Source organism: Asterias rubens, chromosome 3 (assembly GCF_902459465.1).
Source record: "Asterias rubens chromosome 3, eAstRub1.3, whole genome shotgun sequence".
NCBI classification, from domain to species: Eukaryota; Metazoa; Echinodermata; class Asteroidea; order Forcipulatida; family Asteriidae; genus Asterias; species Asterias rubens.
Window position 1 is genome coordinate 9,728,157 of NC_047064.1, and position 18,719 is coordinate 9,746,875.

At 38.4% G+C, this 18,719-nt stretch overlaps 1 protein-coding gene across 1 annotated transcript; it reads right to left on the reverse strand.

Moving 5' to 3' along the window:
* Positions 1–8,093: 8,093 nt before the first annotated feature.
* Positions 8,094–16,986, reverse strand: LOC117288305 (immunoglobulin-binding protein 1-like). The gene is made up of 8 exons (XM_033769113.1): positions 16,870–16,986; positions 15,162–15,274; positions 13,642–13,780; positions 12,948–13,130; positions 11,699–11,866; positions 10,130–10,269; positions 9,282–9,406; positions 8,094–8,426 (listed from the first exon to the last, which is right to left on the reverse strand). The coding sequence occupies exons 1-8, from the start codon at positions 16,984–16,986 to the stop codon at positions 8,386–8,388; spliced, it is 1,026 nt and encodes a 341-aa protein (XP_033625004.1). The 3' UTR covers positions 8,094–8,385.
* Positions 16,987–18,719: the final 1,733 nt, after the last annotated feature.

The following is an 18,719-nucleotide window of genomic DNA, read 5'->3' on the forward strand; positions in this document are numbered from 1 at the left end:
ACAAACAGTGTGTCTACTACGTGTACGTGTGTGTTTTTAAAAGCAACTGCTCAGATTTAGTTCTGCCGCCTCTGTGTTGATTGGCTGGAAGGCTACCTAAAGATGATTCGTCTCTGTTGTTACTCGACGTGGGGATGTAGACTCGGTGGTCATCAGTCAATGGGGTGTGGATGGTGGAAGACCTGCAGTGCACAGCGGCCCGACTGGGCTGTGATATCGTATGGAGAATGGTCAACAGGCCGGATTAAAAGCTGCGGAATCCCTGCTTTGCTGAAAGCTACAGAAAATATGTCTCATTTTAAACAAGAACACCTTCCACTGAGTTGCGAGCGTCACATCACTAAACTATGAAATTGTGCTTATTACTTGCTGTACAGATACCGTGTAGTTACAATCTGGGTCCATTTCATTGAGCTGCTTCAGCACAAAAAAACCTAAGCATAACAAAGTTACGCTTACCAGAACAAGGTTACCAGCTGAACTACCATGTCACAAGTAAAATTTGTTACTGGTATCCTGCTCATTTCTGCTTAGCAGAAAATTGTTAAGCAATATTTTTTGCTTAAGCAGCTCTATGATATTTGGCCCTGGTAATGTTTGGACGTTAGATTCAGGCACTGAACAACAAGTCTGTATGAACGGCTTTATTTCACGTGTAGATTCATCTTACGGTGTCGTGCAGTTTGGTCATATAAATTAACAGCGGTTTGAACTTGTCCTGTTTTTTAAATGATAATTAGCAGGTCATGCGTCACTCAACTGGCCCAGCGCCTTGCCTCATCCAAAGGTACTGGGATGGGCAAAGATATCAAGCACGCTTATTGGTTATTATTGCTCAGTCCCATCATGCATCACACTCAACTCGCATCACTCACACTGCACGCATGGCGTAGTTCCTGAACAAGAATCTGTGCAAGCTGATTAGCCCCTCCCAGCGGTCTTGGAGCTAGGGGCTGAGCTAGCCTGAACATCTGTATCACACTTCGAGACTCGTGAATAACGCCAGAGACCTGCCTCCAAACCGGCGTGTACTTTCACCTTTGACCTCATTCATTCCACATAGAGATACGCACTCAATTTCTATTGCGGACGTGACAGCAGTGTACTGTTTTGGCATCTATGGAAAGCTCATGTCACTGCACGTTTATATGATATCATTGTGTCCAATGGAATCACTGGATCTACCAGCAGGGACCTGTCTTTATCCGACAGGGGCCCAGTCTAGGGCTGAGGGAAGGCCTAATACTTGTAGTTTTTGATCAAACGAGGGGGCTATCAATTGTAGATTCCCTAGCATCACAATTACAGTTGATCTTGTTTTGACTGCCTTTATGTTGTGTACTTGCATCAATGACCACACAACAGAAAATTGTAACAACAACCATAAAAAGCAGTTTGTTTTTACTTATTACACATCACATGAATTTTGTTCACACACGCACTCCCCCTGTTGAAAATACTGCAGATTTCCTAACACCTGTAAGCAGACATTTTGTGCTCACAGAGCAACCCTTAGCACAGTTTCTATTTCAAGTACATTGCTAGCCAGAAGTAGCAAAGCAAAAGGCTAAATTGTTAGCGCTCTTGTAAGGAGATGACAATGTAAACCCGTAAGCCTTTTTGAGGTATGGCGGATGTGATAGGAGTGTACTGTTTGGTTTGGGCGTATATACATGTACAGACAAATTTACCCAAACCTTATAGTTTTGTAGCAGTGTGTCCGCCATATCTCAAAAAGGCTTATTGTGAACGCACACACACGCTGTCAAATCTTTTAGTTTGTTTATAAATTGCGCTTTTACTTACGCATTTTTGTTTCTGCTACAAAAAGTAGCTTAGCAGTAAACAGCTCTATGAAATAGGGCCTTGTTAGTTGGTGGTATACATCAGCAGTAACCATGCCCACTTCATAATGACTGGCTGCAACCAAAGCCCATAAAGTAAAGCTAATGGCTATTTTTTCATCTGCACTATTTGCTAGCTCATGTCATGTTCTCAACAATCTCAAAGTTGGACCGAGGTATGGGTCAGGTATCATCTAGAGAGATATAGATCCCGTGCATATGATATCACAAGACCCCAATAGCGCCCTCGTTGACGTTAAAGGCAGTGGACACTATTGGTACTTACTCAAAATAATTATCATCGTAAAACCTTTCTTGATTACGAGTAATGGGGAGAGGTTGATAGTATAAAACATTGTGAGAAACAGCTCCCTCTGAAGTGACGTAGTTTTCGAGAAAGATGTAATTTTCCACGAATTTGATTTCAAGACCTCAAGTTTAGAATTGTTGAGGTCTCGAAATCAACCATCAGATAGCACACAACTTCGTATGACAAGGGTGTTTTTTCTTTCATTATTATCTCTCAACTCCGACGACCGAATGAGCTTAAATTTTCACAGGTTTGTTATTTTATGCATATGTTGAGAAACACCAACTGTGAAGACTAGTCTTTGACAATTACCAATAGTGTCTACTGTCTTTAATGAAGACCTATCATTGGCTGAGATTTGTGCGTGCACGTTTCAATTGGTTGACCTACATTGTACGGGATCGCGGCCAATGCAAGGGTTTCCATTGTTTATTCCACAAATGCAAAAGTTTGTTTCATGTTCGGCTGGCGATGAAAAAGATACTCTGTACATTTTAAATTCTTGCCAAAAATTTTTTTAATACTATCCTTTGCCCCGCTTAAATAAGTTTGTTTTTTGTGTGTGGACAAAATAGGAAAACTAAGACAAATATTCCATGGCATACAAAGGTCTGACCCTACCTAGAAAATTGTCTTTCATCATGGAGACCATGATCCAACGAGCTTGAACCAAAGACCGTACAAGTCTTGTTGGTGTTTGATCATTTTTGATTATTAATTTTTTACTTTTTAAACCTGCATACTTAAACGGGACCCAATGTTTATGTGCAAGACTTGGATAGGAGCACACAAGTTCGGAGCCAATCATGGACAGAAACAACTCCATCATGTTTAGATGCTATTGTTTGTAAGCCTTTTTTTTGTTCTTTGCACTTTTTCAGTCACATGAAATTTCGAATAAAATTTGTATTGAGGTTAACACCGTTTTAGACAGGCGCTCATGAGTCGTACCGGACCAAATTCTTAACTAAGTACATGAAAGAGCACATTGGTTTCAGATGCCGATTTTGTCATAAGCCGAACCTAGTGTTTCGCCTGTCTGAAACTAAACTTGTTTGGTTCGACCTAGAGTCGCTCCTAATCTTTTTGGGTCGGCTCGACTCTGGCGGGCCTGTCTGAAATGAGTGTAAGTTATTCGAGGAAATATTTAAAAATACTTGTAAGAAAGTACAAAATTCCTGTAAATGTAATAGAGATACTGAAATGATGTTGGCCCTAGTCACTAAAACACCATGCAATGTGTGTATGTCACATGTTTTTTTTGTACCAGGAAAGTACTGACAATTCCTTGTAAGGATTTTTAAGAAACGGGTCTTTTTGTCGTACAGCACTTAAATCAAACGGAAACGAAGACCTTTGGGGATGATTAACGTCTCTGATCCAGTCTCGATTTTTGTACTTACTAGACTAAACAATTTATTTGCCTCACAGAGAGCTAGTTTGAACATAATTTGAAATGAGGTGAACATTGATGCAAGCTTTGTCAGATTTACCACATGTAGTTTTTAGAAATGATAAAAAGGAAAAGTGGATTTGGAAACTTTGTACGGTGAGATATAAATATTCTAGGAATTTTAACCGGAGCATATTGAATTGTAAACACAATCTAAAACACAATCTCCCACATCTAAAACTGAATCTTCCTGCTTTGTCTTGGTTCTCCCCATAGGGGTTCTTGGCTAGTACAGTGATTAAGCTCACTTTTCAGAGAGTCCTTGTAGCTTCACTCCAGAATTAATTAATGAATTAATGAATAAATGAATGAATGTATGTGAGGTAGACCCTACCAGGACTACTCGAAACTTAAAGTGAGAAAAAAACAACTGAAAAACGTTATATATATTATAAATATTATTGACTGTACAGAGATTGACTTCTATGTGATATATATACTTTGAACTAATGGTTATAACATGATTTGTGTAAAGTACGTCGCGCGATAATCAACTAGTATTGTCGCTGTTACTGTGACTGTCACACGTAGAGTGTCATGTGACTGTTGGCACATGAATTGTCTAGTGTCATGTGACTGGAAGCACATGACTTATAAAAACAGATGGTGCTGTAGTGTAAAACCATCTTGTGCAATGGTCAGTCGACCAACAAAACTAACTGGCAGTGCTTTTTGTACAGATTTGTAGATTTGAAGTCCACTGCCAGACTCACTGTAAGTTGTAAACAAGATTGTTGATATTTCCAGATGTAGTTATTATTGTGAATTGAGACAAGTGGTTGTTTAATTGCAACCTCACCCCCCCCCCCATTGATTTGTGCTTACACCAAATGGAAAGCTATGAAATGAGTTTCTTTGTTCTCTGAAAACTAAACCAGACCAAGGGATGGAAGTTGACCTCGATTTAAAGTTGTTTGAAGTACTTAATCCAGAAAAATGTGTGTTAAATATCACTAGAAACTTGAACGGTTGATAAATGTTTCCTGTGGGATAGAACTTAACCCCTTTTGACACTACTCTAGTGCAACCTCGGGGAATAACCATCGGCCTTTTCACACTTGGATTAATTTACCCCTGATCCACCCCAGCAAATTGGCAAATCCTGGGAATAACCCCTCTGGGGTAGGGGTAAACGGTAAAACACTGGTGTACAATATTTTTTAAATGAGCAAATGGAACCCCACGGAACTGGGACCTAGGCGGAAACAGTGTGAAAGTGCACTTGAGTAACCATAGAGTAACAAATTCTTGGGCGTCCCAGGGTCTGTATACCACAAGGATAAGAGAACACAGTGTGAAAAGTGTTTTGTTATGTTTTTTTTTTAAAGTTTATTTGGGTTTCTTCCCCATTTCTGACTCCATTTATAGAGTTTTACTATTTTCAAATCTGAAGAGTCCAAACACTAGTGGTCCAAACACTAGTTTTCACAATTGTGGTGATGTAAAGTAGATCATGTGAAATGTAACACCTTGGAAAATGTATTTGGTTTTTTTTTGCCCCCAATAGGCAAATAATTGTTCAAGTAACTAAACTTAAAATCTCATATTTTTTGTGACGTAAATTCTGTGGAATGACATTCATTGATGGTCTTATTTAAAGACAAAGTGCAGAATTTGCAAATAAGTGTCAATAACAAATTAGTGTCAATAATAAAAGCTCACCAATAACAGATTATAATAGCACCGACTAATCCCGAAAAGAAATATTTCTGTCTGAAATATTTTCAAGAGTCAAGAAAAAAAAACCTTAGGAAACCCCCCCATTTGCTTATTTTTATTACAAGAATCAAAATAAGCGCGATGTGAATATGAATGAAATTCCTGACTATGCATACACAATTTGTTGGTTTTACCACAAAATTTGAAGACATCTTTACATGTTGGTCATAAAGTTGGTTTATTGTAAACTAAGAGGACGAACATGAATGAACTCTTTCAAACACAATTCCATTGTTCGCTCTCTTTAAAATGCGAGTCAATGTACATCATCCAATTTACAGGCATCCGTCTCTCAATGGCTACTTAGAGATAGTTTGTCTTTTCTGTACTTGAACTTAAGATTTAAGACAAACACAAGCGCAGACATCTTTAATATGTGTACATGAATATGTATTTTATTGGCAAATAAATCATCATGACAAAGCAAAAGGAGTAGGGGACTGAAATATTGGTTCTCATTTGACAGAAATTATGATCAGCAATAAATCATGACCCATGTATAGAATAAAATAGTTGGTAAAGATCAAATCTGAATATGAGGTGGCGATTGAAAAAGAACGCTTTTGTAGATTTTGACTGAGCAGATTCATTTTTTGAAAACAAAAGTTTTATCTTGTATCGGGTGCCTTTAAAGACACGGGACACTATTGGTAATTGTCAAAGACTAGTCTTCTCACTTGGTGTTTCTCAAGCTAAATTGGCCGCCAAAGTTGCGAGATAATAATGAAAGAAAAAACACCCTTGTCACACAAAGTTGTGTGCTTTCAGATGCTTGATTTCGTGACCTCAAATTCTAAATCTGAGGTCTCGAAATCAAATTCATGGAAAATTACTTCTTTCTTGATAACTACGTTACTTCAGAGGGAGCCGTTTTATACTATCAACCTCTCCCCATTACTCATTACCATGTAAGGTTTTATGCTAATAATTATGTTGAATAATTACCAATAGTGTCCACTGTATTTAAGAACCTGAAGAAAAAAACAACAACAAAATAATTCATGAGTCTTGCGACACTAGCAGAGTCTTTCTCAATCAGAAGGTAAAACTTAACCTTTGAGAAAGACTCTGCTAGGGTCAAAATGACAGACCATTAACTAGTTTTGCGTGGAGTTTGTAGGCTCCTTTGGTTGCTAAGCAGTTTGCCACAGCTACATGTAGTTCAATTTTCTGCTCAAAATTTGTACAAACCTGTTACACAGTTAGTCTTTAAGGTTTGTGCTAGCCACATTTTAGACCAAACGATCTCAGGATGATTGTCAAAGAAATCAGAACTTTCTGATTACTAAATGGTTGGTTAATGTCCCTTTTGTAAGTTACATGTAGTTATGGTTATAACCTAATACACTTATGAAAAAAAGTACAATTTACATGTATCATGTGCCAATGAAATATTTCGGCCATTTGTGGCCAAGGGACAATTTCATAAAGCCTGTAAACAGATATTTTCTGCTAACTGGTTAGCCATTAACATAAATTCTATTTTTAATAACTGCTTAAGCAAAGCAAGAGGCAGGTTTTCTCATGAGCAGTAAGCAGATAACTGACGCAGTATAGCAAGTCCAATGTGGATCCACTCAAAAATCGCGTATGAAACACACGTGTGCTTGCACAATAATTTGCTTAGACAGTTAAACAGCTTTATGAAAATTGGGCTTGGGTGGTACATGTACATACATGTAGGTCTAAGACACTATTATTAAACTAAGTCCTAGGGGATTGCAAATGCAGTTTTACAAGGATAGGTAGCTCGTTATAAGAAGCACTGCATGTAACCATGGTAACCAGACACCAGAGATACATAAAATCAACACTTTCTTATCGCGTACTGATCACAAATGTGTACAGCGTCTCATTTCTGTACTTAACAATAACAAGTATTACTGTAAAAGCAATTTCCTTCTGTTTTATATTACGTTACCAAAAGTAAACTGATTTATTTATTATGTAGCGATAGAAATTATGCAATGAAAGTACATGTATATTGTGTACATTTCCAGATGAAGAACAGTGAATGATTAAAAGAAAATGGCTGGTACAAATATGAATAAAAACCTGTGATATGATGAGGAGACGTTCTGGAAGTGGTATCGTTCTTTATTTTTGGGCATGCTTTTGGCGTCACTGACGTCTCTGGGGTGTTGCTCAGATTGCTTTTCCAAACACCAAGGTATCCATTTAAACCCAACCTACATGTATACACAGCCGTTGCAGAATCCATTGTAGTTTGTATGCATACATGTACACGTGTCGTTTTTTTTCTTTCAATGATGTAAAGACACGTTGAATCATATTGATCAAAGTCATACAAAACAAAACTCAAATTATTTTTTAGTTATCATGATTTCAGGAGACATGTATATCACCGTCCGTAAAGCCAGCACAAGAAAAAAATACAGTTTATAACATATATAACATCGGTACAGCAACACAGTGAGTGTAGGACCACACTCTACCACTGCTGGCGGCAAACTAAAGTCGCGGCATCGCCCAACCTTTTCCGGGAATAGTGCAACTGCCTTGATAAAGGCTACTTTTAAAGGCAGTGGACACTATTGGTAATTACTCCAAATAATTATTGGGATAAAACCTTTCTTGGTGACAAGTAATGGGGAGAGGTTGATGGTATAAAACATTGTGAGAAACGGCTCCCTCTGAAGTGACGTAGTTTTCGAGAAAGGAGTAATTTTCCACTAATTTGATTTCAAGACCTCAGATTTAGAATTTTAGAACTTCAACGACCAATTGAGGCCAAATTTTCACAGGTTTGTTATTTTATGCATATGTTGGGATACACCTAGTGAGAAGACTGGTCTTTGACAATTACCAATAGTGTCCAGTTTAACATAACTTTTTAGTGCCACAACACTTTAAAAACACAGTGTGTTGTCTGCCAGACAGTTTCTCCTGGGTTTTGCTTATTAGGCAAGGTGAAGTTGCCTTTCCGTGAAGCAGTGTCTAACTTTATACAACTTCCGACCTGTGAGAAGGATTCTGTGGAGTTAAATAACCAAGGTTGATCTCCATCTACTGGTGGTTGGCTGTCTTGTTGGTGGGCATCAACTCCTGTTCTCTCTGTTTCCACAGCCTCTCTTGTGAGCTAAAGAAAGATGCAATGAGAAGAAAGAGTGATGAGGAGTTCACACAATCGGAAGAGCAGTTCATAATAATCTTTCTTTTTTTTTAATCGGCTGTCGTGGCCGAATGTTGTTAGCCGCATTTGTATTAATGAAATTGCAAAAAGTCTGGAACCAGGGGTTACAAAGTAACCCCCGGAAAAAGGGACATTACAAACATAAAGTCCAGTACCATCTGTCTCTCTTTGTGCGGATAAACAAATCATAGCTCGATTAGGAGCATGTCAGTGCACGCTAGACATTGGTATGTCTGGGTGGATATGCAAGTATGGGGTGTCGTGGCCGAGCAGAAAAGAGCACCGAATTCAAGCTCTGGTGATTCTGTTCAGCAGAGTGTGGGTTCGAATCCCGGCCTTGACACTTGTGTCCCTAAGCAAGACACTTAACAACAGTTGCTTTTCTCCACCCAGGGGGTAATGGGTACCTGTGAGGGCAGAGATGGTTCTTGTGATTGACTTGGCCGCATATTTGTTGCACAAGGCTGTATACTCCCCAGGGAGATGAGATGGTTAAAGGAATGAGTTAAGGCCCAGTGACCAGGGGTAATAATTTTAAGCGCTTGTGGACACCCTTTGGGTGTGAAAAAGTGCTATATAAAAAAATTATTATTATAAAAAAATTATTATTATTATTATTGTTATATCGCGCTTTACAAACCATTAAGCAAAGTCTCCCATTAAGCAGAAAATGTACATGTATAACTATGCAAAAGCTTGAATTTGTGTATGTCATTCTCAAGTCAGTGCTAACTTTCTATGCATTATTCACTCTTTATATTAATAGCTGGAAAAAAAAAAGACAAAATACAAATGACTTACTGTCTTTCCAATCGTCCCACTCTCTGGCTTTGGTGAGTGCTTCTGGGTCGTCGTTATCGATGGCCTCCTCTTTCTCCTGTTCTTTCCTCTCTGCTTCTTCCCTCTCACTGACTGGAGTTGGATTCCTTTAAAATCAATCAGTACGAGCGTTAGTCAAACGGTCACTGTCAATTTCTTTTTCACACTTGTTAGTTAACTTTCTCCTGTAGCGCCGAACGCGCCCATTATTTAGATGGATGGGTGCACATTAAAGGGTCTGTAGACGTTTGGTAACCATGACAATAAAACATTTACAGTGCACTTGGAAAGAAGTACAGCAGCTTTGGATAGCATAATTCATTTTGCGAAACTTTTCACTTTGAATTACTACGGTTATGGAACAAGTTATTACTTTTTATGCTTAAAATCAGAATTCGGGAGACTTCTCAGTTCTGAAAAGAATTGTCCTGCTTTTAACTACTTTCCGGGCGGAAAGTATAGAAAATTGGCTGGGACTACTTCTTTAGCTTATAGGATCGTAATTAACAGTTCTTGAATTGGTCTCAAGGTTTCGACTAGCTTGCTCTAGTCTTCGTCAGGCGACAAGGTAGTAGTTAAAAAGCAGTACAGTTCTTTTCAGAACTGAGAAGTCTCCCAAACTTCCAATAAATTAAATCCGCGGTAGTAGAATAAAGAAAGACAGTTCTTTTAGAACAAACTCTACCTGGCAAGTAGATACACACATGGTGTTACTGCAAACCAAGTATATTAAATATTCACTGATACCTCACCATTGAATTCTCTCAAAACCTACATGATTAGGTTATTTTTTGTATTCATGAGCTAGTACGGTATTATGTGCAGCTTACATGGAGTTGGGTAGGATCTTTCCCTCGGCTATTTCCTTCTGGTAGAACTCTTCCAACGTCATGGTAGGTACACTGGGATAACCAGCTCCAAATACCTGAGCCTGTATTGCATCTCTGGTAAGAATGAAAGGCTTCATTGGCTGTGGAACACACAAGGTGGATACCGTTAAGTTAATGGTTTCTGTACAGAACCAGCGTTCTCCCCCTAATAAAGGCACCTGACGTCATTTCGGCAGGGCACCCTCACCTAAAGGTCAAAAGGAGGTTGTTCATTGGCCAATACTGTGCGCCGTGCCTACAAATCTGTGCGTCTGGATTGTTTCGTCACCGTTTTTCCTCTAAGATGGCGGCTGGATGACGTCAATGCATAAGGCCCATTCCTCAAAATAATATTTAGAATAAGAACTTACTTGGCAACAAGCAATGGAGAGCTGTTGATAGTATAAAACACTGTGAGAAACAGCTCCCTCTGAAGTATCGTAGTTTTTGAGAAAGAAGTAGTTTCTCACTAAAATATTTGATTTGAATTAGAGACCTCAGCTGAGGTCTCAAATTCAAGCATCTGAAAGCACACAACTTGTGTGTGTTCTTATTTATTCTCTCGCAACTTCGATGACCAATGGGCCATATTTTTGACCGCGTGAGGGCGCTCTCAATCACTTCCGGGGTATATTCATTCATACGCAAAACAGTTTTTAAAGATTGGAACACATTATAACCACAGACATCTAATCCATCACAGACAATAAGACTTTAAAAGGAGCCGTTATAATCCACCTCTAAAGCAAATTGAAACTACGGCGCAACAAAAGTGACAGAACGCCTATTAATTTGTGCAGGGCGAATCGCGTGTACCCCCGGAAGTGATCAAAATACTATTTATAGCGCCCCCGCGCGGTCAAAAATAAGGGGCATTAAGCTCAAATTTTCACAGGTTTGTTATTTTATATGTTGAGGTACACCAAGTGAGAAGACTGAGGTTTGACTAATTGGAACTAAAGGAACATTCATAAATACCCCAGACAGTTTCTCTATTCCTATTGGTGGAGAGCGCATCATGTGGGGGTGTTTAAACGGTTGATAATGACCAGTGTTTATAAATGGCTGGCTTCCGCGTCAGGCGCGCAAGATTATCACGCGGAACGCAATTCATAGCTATTAAAAACAGCGCGTAATCTACTTCTAAGCGCGCGCGCGTAATCTATTTCTAAGCGAGCGCACGTACACACAACCCACGCGCAATAGACTCTTCACAAAGTTTTTTAAAAAAATATTTCAAACCTCAAATTTTCAACTGTCAAAGTGTCTGTAATTGTATTTTTTTAACGTTTTTTTAACAAAAGGGCATTTATGAATGGGAATAAAAGAGTAGTGACTCGTTCTTAAACGTTCTTTAAAACCTTGTAGGGTCGTTGTCTTGTGCTAAATGCCCTCGCCTTCAACTCGGGGTTTTATCACACGACAATTCGACCCTGCCGGCTTTATACGGCCGTGTAAGAACTCGTCGGTCGCTACCCTTTTATTCCCTAAATTAAAAACCTAAAACCTCTTTTCCTTTGGTCCTCGTACCTGCTTAGGTTTGCCCCTTGGAGGCTCTGGCTCAGCACTGGCTCCCTCTTTCTGTCTTGCTTTCATGCTAGCCATGTGTTGTAATATCTGAATCTCCTGCTGGATACCAGCTAATTCTTCCATAGCTGTATTTACCCATTTCTTCAAGCACAGGATGTAGTACTCTCTCTATAGCAATAATGAATAATAAAAATAATTGTTTTTTATATCGCGCTTTACACACCCGAATGGCATCTGAAAGCCCTTCTGACATTATTACCCCTGGTCACTGGGCCATTTAATTCATTCCTTAAACCATCTCAGCTCCCTGGGGAGTATACAGCCTGTGCAACAAATATGCGCTACTCGGCTAAATCAATCACAAGAACCATCTCTACCTTCACAGGTACCCATTTACCCCTGGGTGAGGAGAAATAATAGTAAGTGCTTAGAGACACAAGAGTCACGACCGGGACTCGAACCCACACTCTGCTGAACAGAAACACCAGAGCTTGAGTTCCATGCTCTTATTCGCTTGGCCACAAAACATGCGAGTAAATAGCACAAACATTTAGTCACTACAATAACTTATACAGTTGTTGTGAGAGTTCATCTTTAAGTAGACCATTAACATGTACATATTATGTTCACTTCATCACAATCTTAACCTGCACAAAATTCAACACCACACTCCGTCAAACAACATCTTCGAATATCTCCAAGAGGGAATTGAAGTCACACTTGTTTCACTAGTTTTTCTCTTCACCTGTTCTAGACATGACTTTTGTGTCACTTGGTTGTCTTCTGTATGCGCCTTGATCAGTTTTCCTGATAACTGTGCAATATGAGTAAATATTTGTCTAATTATTAGCAGGCTTGAATCCTTGATTCTGATTGGTTGATCCATAGCAACGAGTGTGATAATCACATAAAACAGCCCATATTTATCACACCCTGCATCTTGTGTTTCTTACTCTTCGTATTGCCCTTTTATAAGCTATACGCAAAATGCACAGCTTGTAAGAAATTTATAAAATATTTGGCGCGTTTGTGTCAAATGCTGATCGTTACATGTGTTGCCTGAAGTTCGCTTGAAGATAAAATCATTATGACACGCGCACTCCTGGAATACAAAAAACATAGCGTGTCTGCGTTCCATATATAACTCAGCCTTGTTGGATATGGGACTCAGAAGTGCTTTATTTTTCCGTATTCAACTTGCGCTGGTGTGATAACACATTATCAGTGGATTCTATTGATGCAATTTTACCTGTACATCTTCAGGTCTCTGTCTGATCTCTGACCACGCCCCTAGTGCCTTCAACTTCTCTTCTGTCTCTTTGGATTGTTTGTATCGTCGTATCTTGTCCTCTCTGTTGGCTTGCATCGCTCTGAGGTCAGGTGGACCTCTAGACGGCTGCTGAACCCCGGGCTCGGTATCGTCTGGTACCTCCTAAAAGAAATTATTTATTTATATTGCATAAATTCCTTATTTATATGTTCAAATGGAAGTCACATAAACTATATTCCGAACATGCTAAGAGAGTGCGCACAGTATAGTTGATGGTACCAGATATCTAGTTAAGTTCTTGTAATGAGTTGAGTCTGTCTGTAAACAGGATCAACGTGCTACAATTGGACCTGGTCTGTGGGCACCATGTCTAGCACCTCCCTAGTAGGTACGATCCAAGAACGGCAATTCGGTTTGTAGTACATCTTTCTTGATTGAAGTACATCCACTCCGTCTGGACAGGATGGTCGCCAGAAAGTTTTGAGCAGGCTCTTAGTTCTGGAGCACCATTTCTGATCAAACCCGTTCGAGCCCAAAGTTGCTACTACGTCGACTCCGTTTTCACACCATAAACCTGTTCGGTTACATTTTTCAGAACGTAGTGGGAGGAAGTTCAGTTTGATAGGGGCTTAAGATTGAGTTTGTACATTCTTGAGAAAGGTGGAGGACCTACCTCTTGGGTCACACCGTACTGTCGACATCTCCCAAGGAAATCTTTGTAGTACGTCTTACCACGCTCAACCACAGCTAGTCTGTCCTCTTCCACTAACTGCAGGGAAAGACTGCCTAGCAATGCTGGTAAGAGCAAATACCTGTAAAATATACAAACTTTTTTTTCATCTAAAAATCGCTCACATGCGTATTCTTTGGAATTACAACATCCATTGTTTAAACAATTCTTAATACTTTCATTAGGTCCTTGTAAATGAAATGGTCAATATCACAGGCCTGGAGCCACTGAAGCCATGGCCCCTGTTGCCCCTGGTTTTGGTCTTGGCCTTGGTGCCCCTTTCAAAATGTTCCCATAGACTTTAAGATTTTCCAGTATAAGTACCCTCTGCAAAATGAAAATGGCCTTGCCCTTTCAAATATGAAATTCCAGGACTGATATGGACTTACATGAACATGAACAATTATTTTTCTTTGCAGAATAAATATATTTTTCAATAAGTAAATCACCTCCATCTGTTGCCATTTGTCAATTTGCATAACATGTACACTGTGCATATTTTAACCATCCCTTTTTGCGTCAGGGTTATAAACAAAAGTAATGGTGCCTTAGGAATGTCATGGCCGAGAGGTTTAGAGTATCAAACTCAAGTTCTGGGGCGGATTGCAATACAACGGTCTTAGTCAGCGGTATAAGACCAGTCAGTTATAGCCGGCTATCTGTCTTAGACGGTCTTAGCTTAGTCAGTCATTAAGCCTGTTGCAATAAGCCGGTCTTAGATAAGTCGGCGAAAAGTAATGCAATACGAACAAATGTCCCATTATACCTAGCACTTCTGCAGTCACTGACGGTACGTCATTCTTCTTATTGCTTTGGTTTAAATCATTAGATATAAATCTGTGAGTTGTATAATTTTTTACTCTTGGGAACATATATTTACGACACACTGTATCATCACCATAATGCCTCTCTTGGGTGTAATCTATTTCTAAAATACAATCTCGTCGTAGAGCTCTTTGCATCAAATCATCTACATACAACTAACAAATGCAGCGCCATCTTAAAAAACCAAAACAAAGACCGATTATAGCCAGCTCAAAGCAGGCTTAAGATTTAAGACTGGCTATAATTAAAGACTGCGCTATTGCAATCGGTCTATAACTAAAGACTGTCTAAGCACGTTTCAAGTTAGCCGGCTATATCGCATAGACTGGTTTAAGACCGCTTGGTGCAATCCACCCCTGGTGGTTGAGACATCAAAGTTGGGGTTCGAACGAATCCTGGTCATGGCAATGGTGTCCTTGAGCAAGATACTTTACTATAATTTCTTCTCTTCACACAGTGGTATTAATGGGTACCTGCGACTGCGAGGGGAGAGGTTGATATTGTGTTTGAAAAAAAGCCATGGGAGCACCATTGCAGCCCAGGGCATACGAGCCCAGGGCTATATACAATGTACTAGTCCAGGGAGGCGCTATAAAAAAAAAAATAAATCAAAGGAAGAACGAAAAGTCGAACCTTACCTAATATCTGTGGTTGGTATTTCATCCAGGTCTTCATTTGAGCTGAAGAGACTGAGTTGACTGACCATCAACGTAGCTGTCTCTAGCTTGTTAATGCATTCATTCAATGCATCCTGAAAAGAATTGAAAAAGCAGCGTTAAAAAATGTGTCTGGGTGTTATTTTTAGACATCGTGTTTTAAAAACGGAGCACCTTGTTTTTTCTGTCACTTACATGTACATTTATTGTAAGTGAACAATTTGGATCACATAGATTTTAAATACTCAGCAAATTTGGACACTTATTAATCCAATACTTTGCTAAAACCTTGTTGAGAAGTACCAACAAATATGATATGATTTATGTACCATTAATCCCACTTTCACATCAATATCTCGAAGGAGTATTCACCAATGAATTTTATTTAAAGTCAGTGGACACTATTGGTAATTACTCAAAATATTTATTAGCATAAAACCTTTCTTGGTGACGAGTAATGGGGAGAGGTTGATGGTATAAAACATTGTGAGAAACGGCTCCCTCTGAAGTGCCATAGTTTTCGAGAAAGAAGTAATTTTCCACGAATTTGATTTCAAGACCTCAGGTTTAGACTTTGAGGTCTCAAAATCAACCATCTAAACGCACACAACTTCGTGTGACAAGGGTGTTTTTTTATTGCATTATTATCTCGCAAGTTCGACGACCGATTGAGCTCAAATTTTCACAGGTTTGTTATTTTATGCATATGTTGAGATACACCAACTGTGAAGGCTGGTCTTTAACAATTACCAATAGTGTCCACTGCCTTTAAAAAGTACCACAAAGGAAAGTTTTCTGCACCTTGAACATCATAGCCTACTTTATGATTTTTATTTCAATGTTAAAACGCAAATAATGAATTGTATAACACCTAAAACTTTTATGCCATGGGGATCTTCAATAATAATAATAGCCTACTACTTAAACTTTGTATACATTAATTATCGTAGCGTCATACGTTATCGACCCTCATGTTTTGGAACCCCAACTTTGATTATCGTTTACCGCGAGATTGTGCAAGCTGCACCGGTGACAGAAGCTATGCAGTTTACTCACGGTCTGTATTTTCATCAGGCTTAATCATGCTGAGAATAAAGTTTCCTGTCGTTGGTTATGCGTTGCTCCAATGTCAGTTTTTGATTGTGAACAATTTTTCTGTTATCCTACTGAAAACAAATGACACCAGGATACGTCCGTAAACCTTGTCATGCTTGCAATACTACATTTCTACGCACTAGACGTTAAAACAGAAAGGTATTGAAGGGCTAAGTTTTGATTTTGAAGGATGTTTCCGCATCTGCCCACCACTTTTTCATTCGTTATGATTGATTATACAATAATTAAATTTTAAAAAATGTCTAAATCTATCTTATTATTATTTTTTATATATTACTAAAAGTCAAATTATAAACAAAAATATTAGTAAAAAAAAATACGTGGGGGCAGGATACGGAAATCCCCCTTCTCTTTACAATACAATTTAGTGCACTTTACATTGTGTTCACAATTGATGACACATGTTTTTATGCAACGACAGTCGAGTCATGTCATTGAGTTGACTCATTTTCATTGTATGATGACATATGACACTGTCAGTGTCAGACAGTGGAGTTTTATTTGTCAGCGTTAAAGAACACTTTTTCGTTTATTTACACCACATCTAACAACAACTAAACATAGAGACACCCACCTGGTAAGTTTTAGAATTGGTTGGATTTTCAGAATCTTGCAGCTGCTGCTGGCATCGCCATGAATCTTCAAATATGACAGACAACTTTGGTGCGCCGTCGTCTGCCTTTTCGGCCATTTTGAAATGCGCCCTCTATAGCCACCTCTAGTTTTAGTCGCCTGAACATCCCCTGACGTCACATTGTGAGGCTCGTGAATATTGATGGACCTTTCTTCGTCAAAGTCCGATTTTTTACCAACCGAGGATGGAGAACTATGGAAAGCCATCAATTCAAAGTAAAATAGACAGCAACAGTTTGTAATAATGTTACACAAATATTCAGAAGTAGTGTTGAATTTGTTCTGGAAGCAACCAATGGGATGTAGTTGGTCTATAAAAAGCGTTTGAAACCGTTTGTTATGAAATGCATAATATGGTTAGAAAGATGTTCTAAAAGTAGAATATAATGATCCACACAACTATCACTCAAAATTGCACGGTTTTCCTTTTACGTCGATGGCTCCCAATTTGACTCCCATAAACTTTCATTATCCGACGAAAATTCAACCAGTATAACTTGCCAGTTTCGATTAATACAATAAAAATACAAAACACTATACCATAAAAATAAAATTTAAATGAAATTACTTTGCGATAAAAAAGTACATTACAATAAAGTGTAGTTGTCCATAAAAACAAACAATATTTTAAGAATACAGCAGTAATGAATACACAAATTAAATCCAATTTATAATGCTGTGTAAAACGAACACAAAAATAAAGGAGGTATACATTTCGTCAGCGGTTTCACGAAGTAGCACTCACTGCTATACCAGCAAAAAACAACAATCAAAGAAAACGGCCTCTGAAGTTGAATACTTTTTAGAAACCCGCCTCCCTTCAAAACTTCCAAGTATTTCCATTTAAATTGTTCAATGTAGATACTTGATGACTTGAACTTATCAATTAATCTTATTTTGACTCATTTGCATAATTAATTATGAAACTAGACACAAAAGAAGATGCGTGCTACTTCGTGAAACCAAAAAAGTGCAAAATATGTCTTTTTGAGTTTTCACGAAGTAGCACTCGCCTATTAGTGGGGCGGCATAGCTAACCTATCGTGCATTTTGTGATAAAAGCATCAAATTTGGCACAGATGTAGAGAATAGTATTCTGAACAAAACTGGATATTGGGCCATCGCAAATTCCGTCCCTAGAGGCCATGGCGGCCATTTTGAAAAATGGCCGCCAAATACTACTGTTTTATGGGCATATTGGCTAAGAAATCAACACCAGAATTTACAAATGTCATTAATAGGCACTTATCATCTTCTGAAATGATTGTGTAATAATTTAAGCAATGTTAAAAGCACATTAAAGAGGCATTTTGCATCTTAAAGGGGCATTTGGCCACTTTTCACCAAAAAAGACCGCCAAATACCCGTTTTAGGGGCATGTTTGCATACAAATCAACACCAGCATTTACTAATGTCATTAAAAGGTACTTAACATCTTCTGAAATGATTGTTTAATAATTCAAGCAATGTTAAAATCATATTAAAGGGGTATGTTGCATCTTTAAGGGGGGTATTTAGCAACTTGTCATCAAATTCTTCCATTTTGCAATCGTCTTTTTCACATAATAAAAACACAGCAAAATAAAAAACTCAGCAAAAAGCTCTGGAATGATAAACCTATCCTTTTTATCCAATTAAATTAAAAATTGCATTTTTTTTTTTAAATATTAACACCCCTTTAACTCATAAGTTATGTTAAGATCAGTACAATAATATTATGATTGTTTCTCAAGAACCTAAAAAATGGTTCACTAGTCATTATCAACTAAAAATTTCGATGTCGGGATTGCT

Coding starts and splice junctions, on each gene's coding strand:
- LOC117288305 (XM_033769113.1), bottom strand. CDS start 16,986: ATGGCCGAAAAGGCAGACGACGGCGCACCAAAGTTGTCTGTCATATTT. Junction 11,867..12,947: donor AGAGACCTGAAGATGTACAG/GTAAAATTGCAT, acceptor TTATTGCTATAG/AGAGAGTACTACATCCTGTG. Junction 8,427..9,281: donor GTGGGACGATTGGAAAGACA/GTAAGTCATTTG, acceptor ATCTTTCTTTAG/CTCACAAGAGAGGCTGTGGA.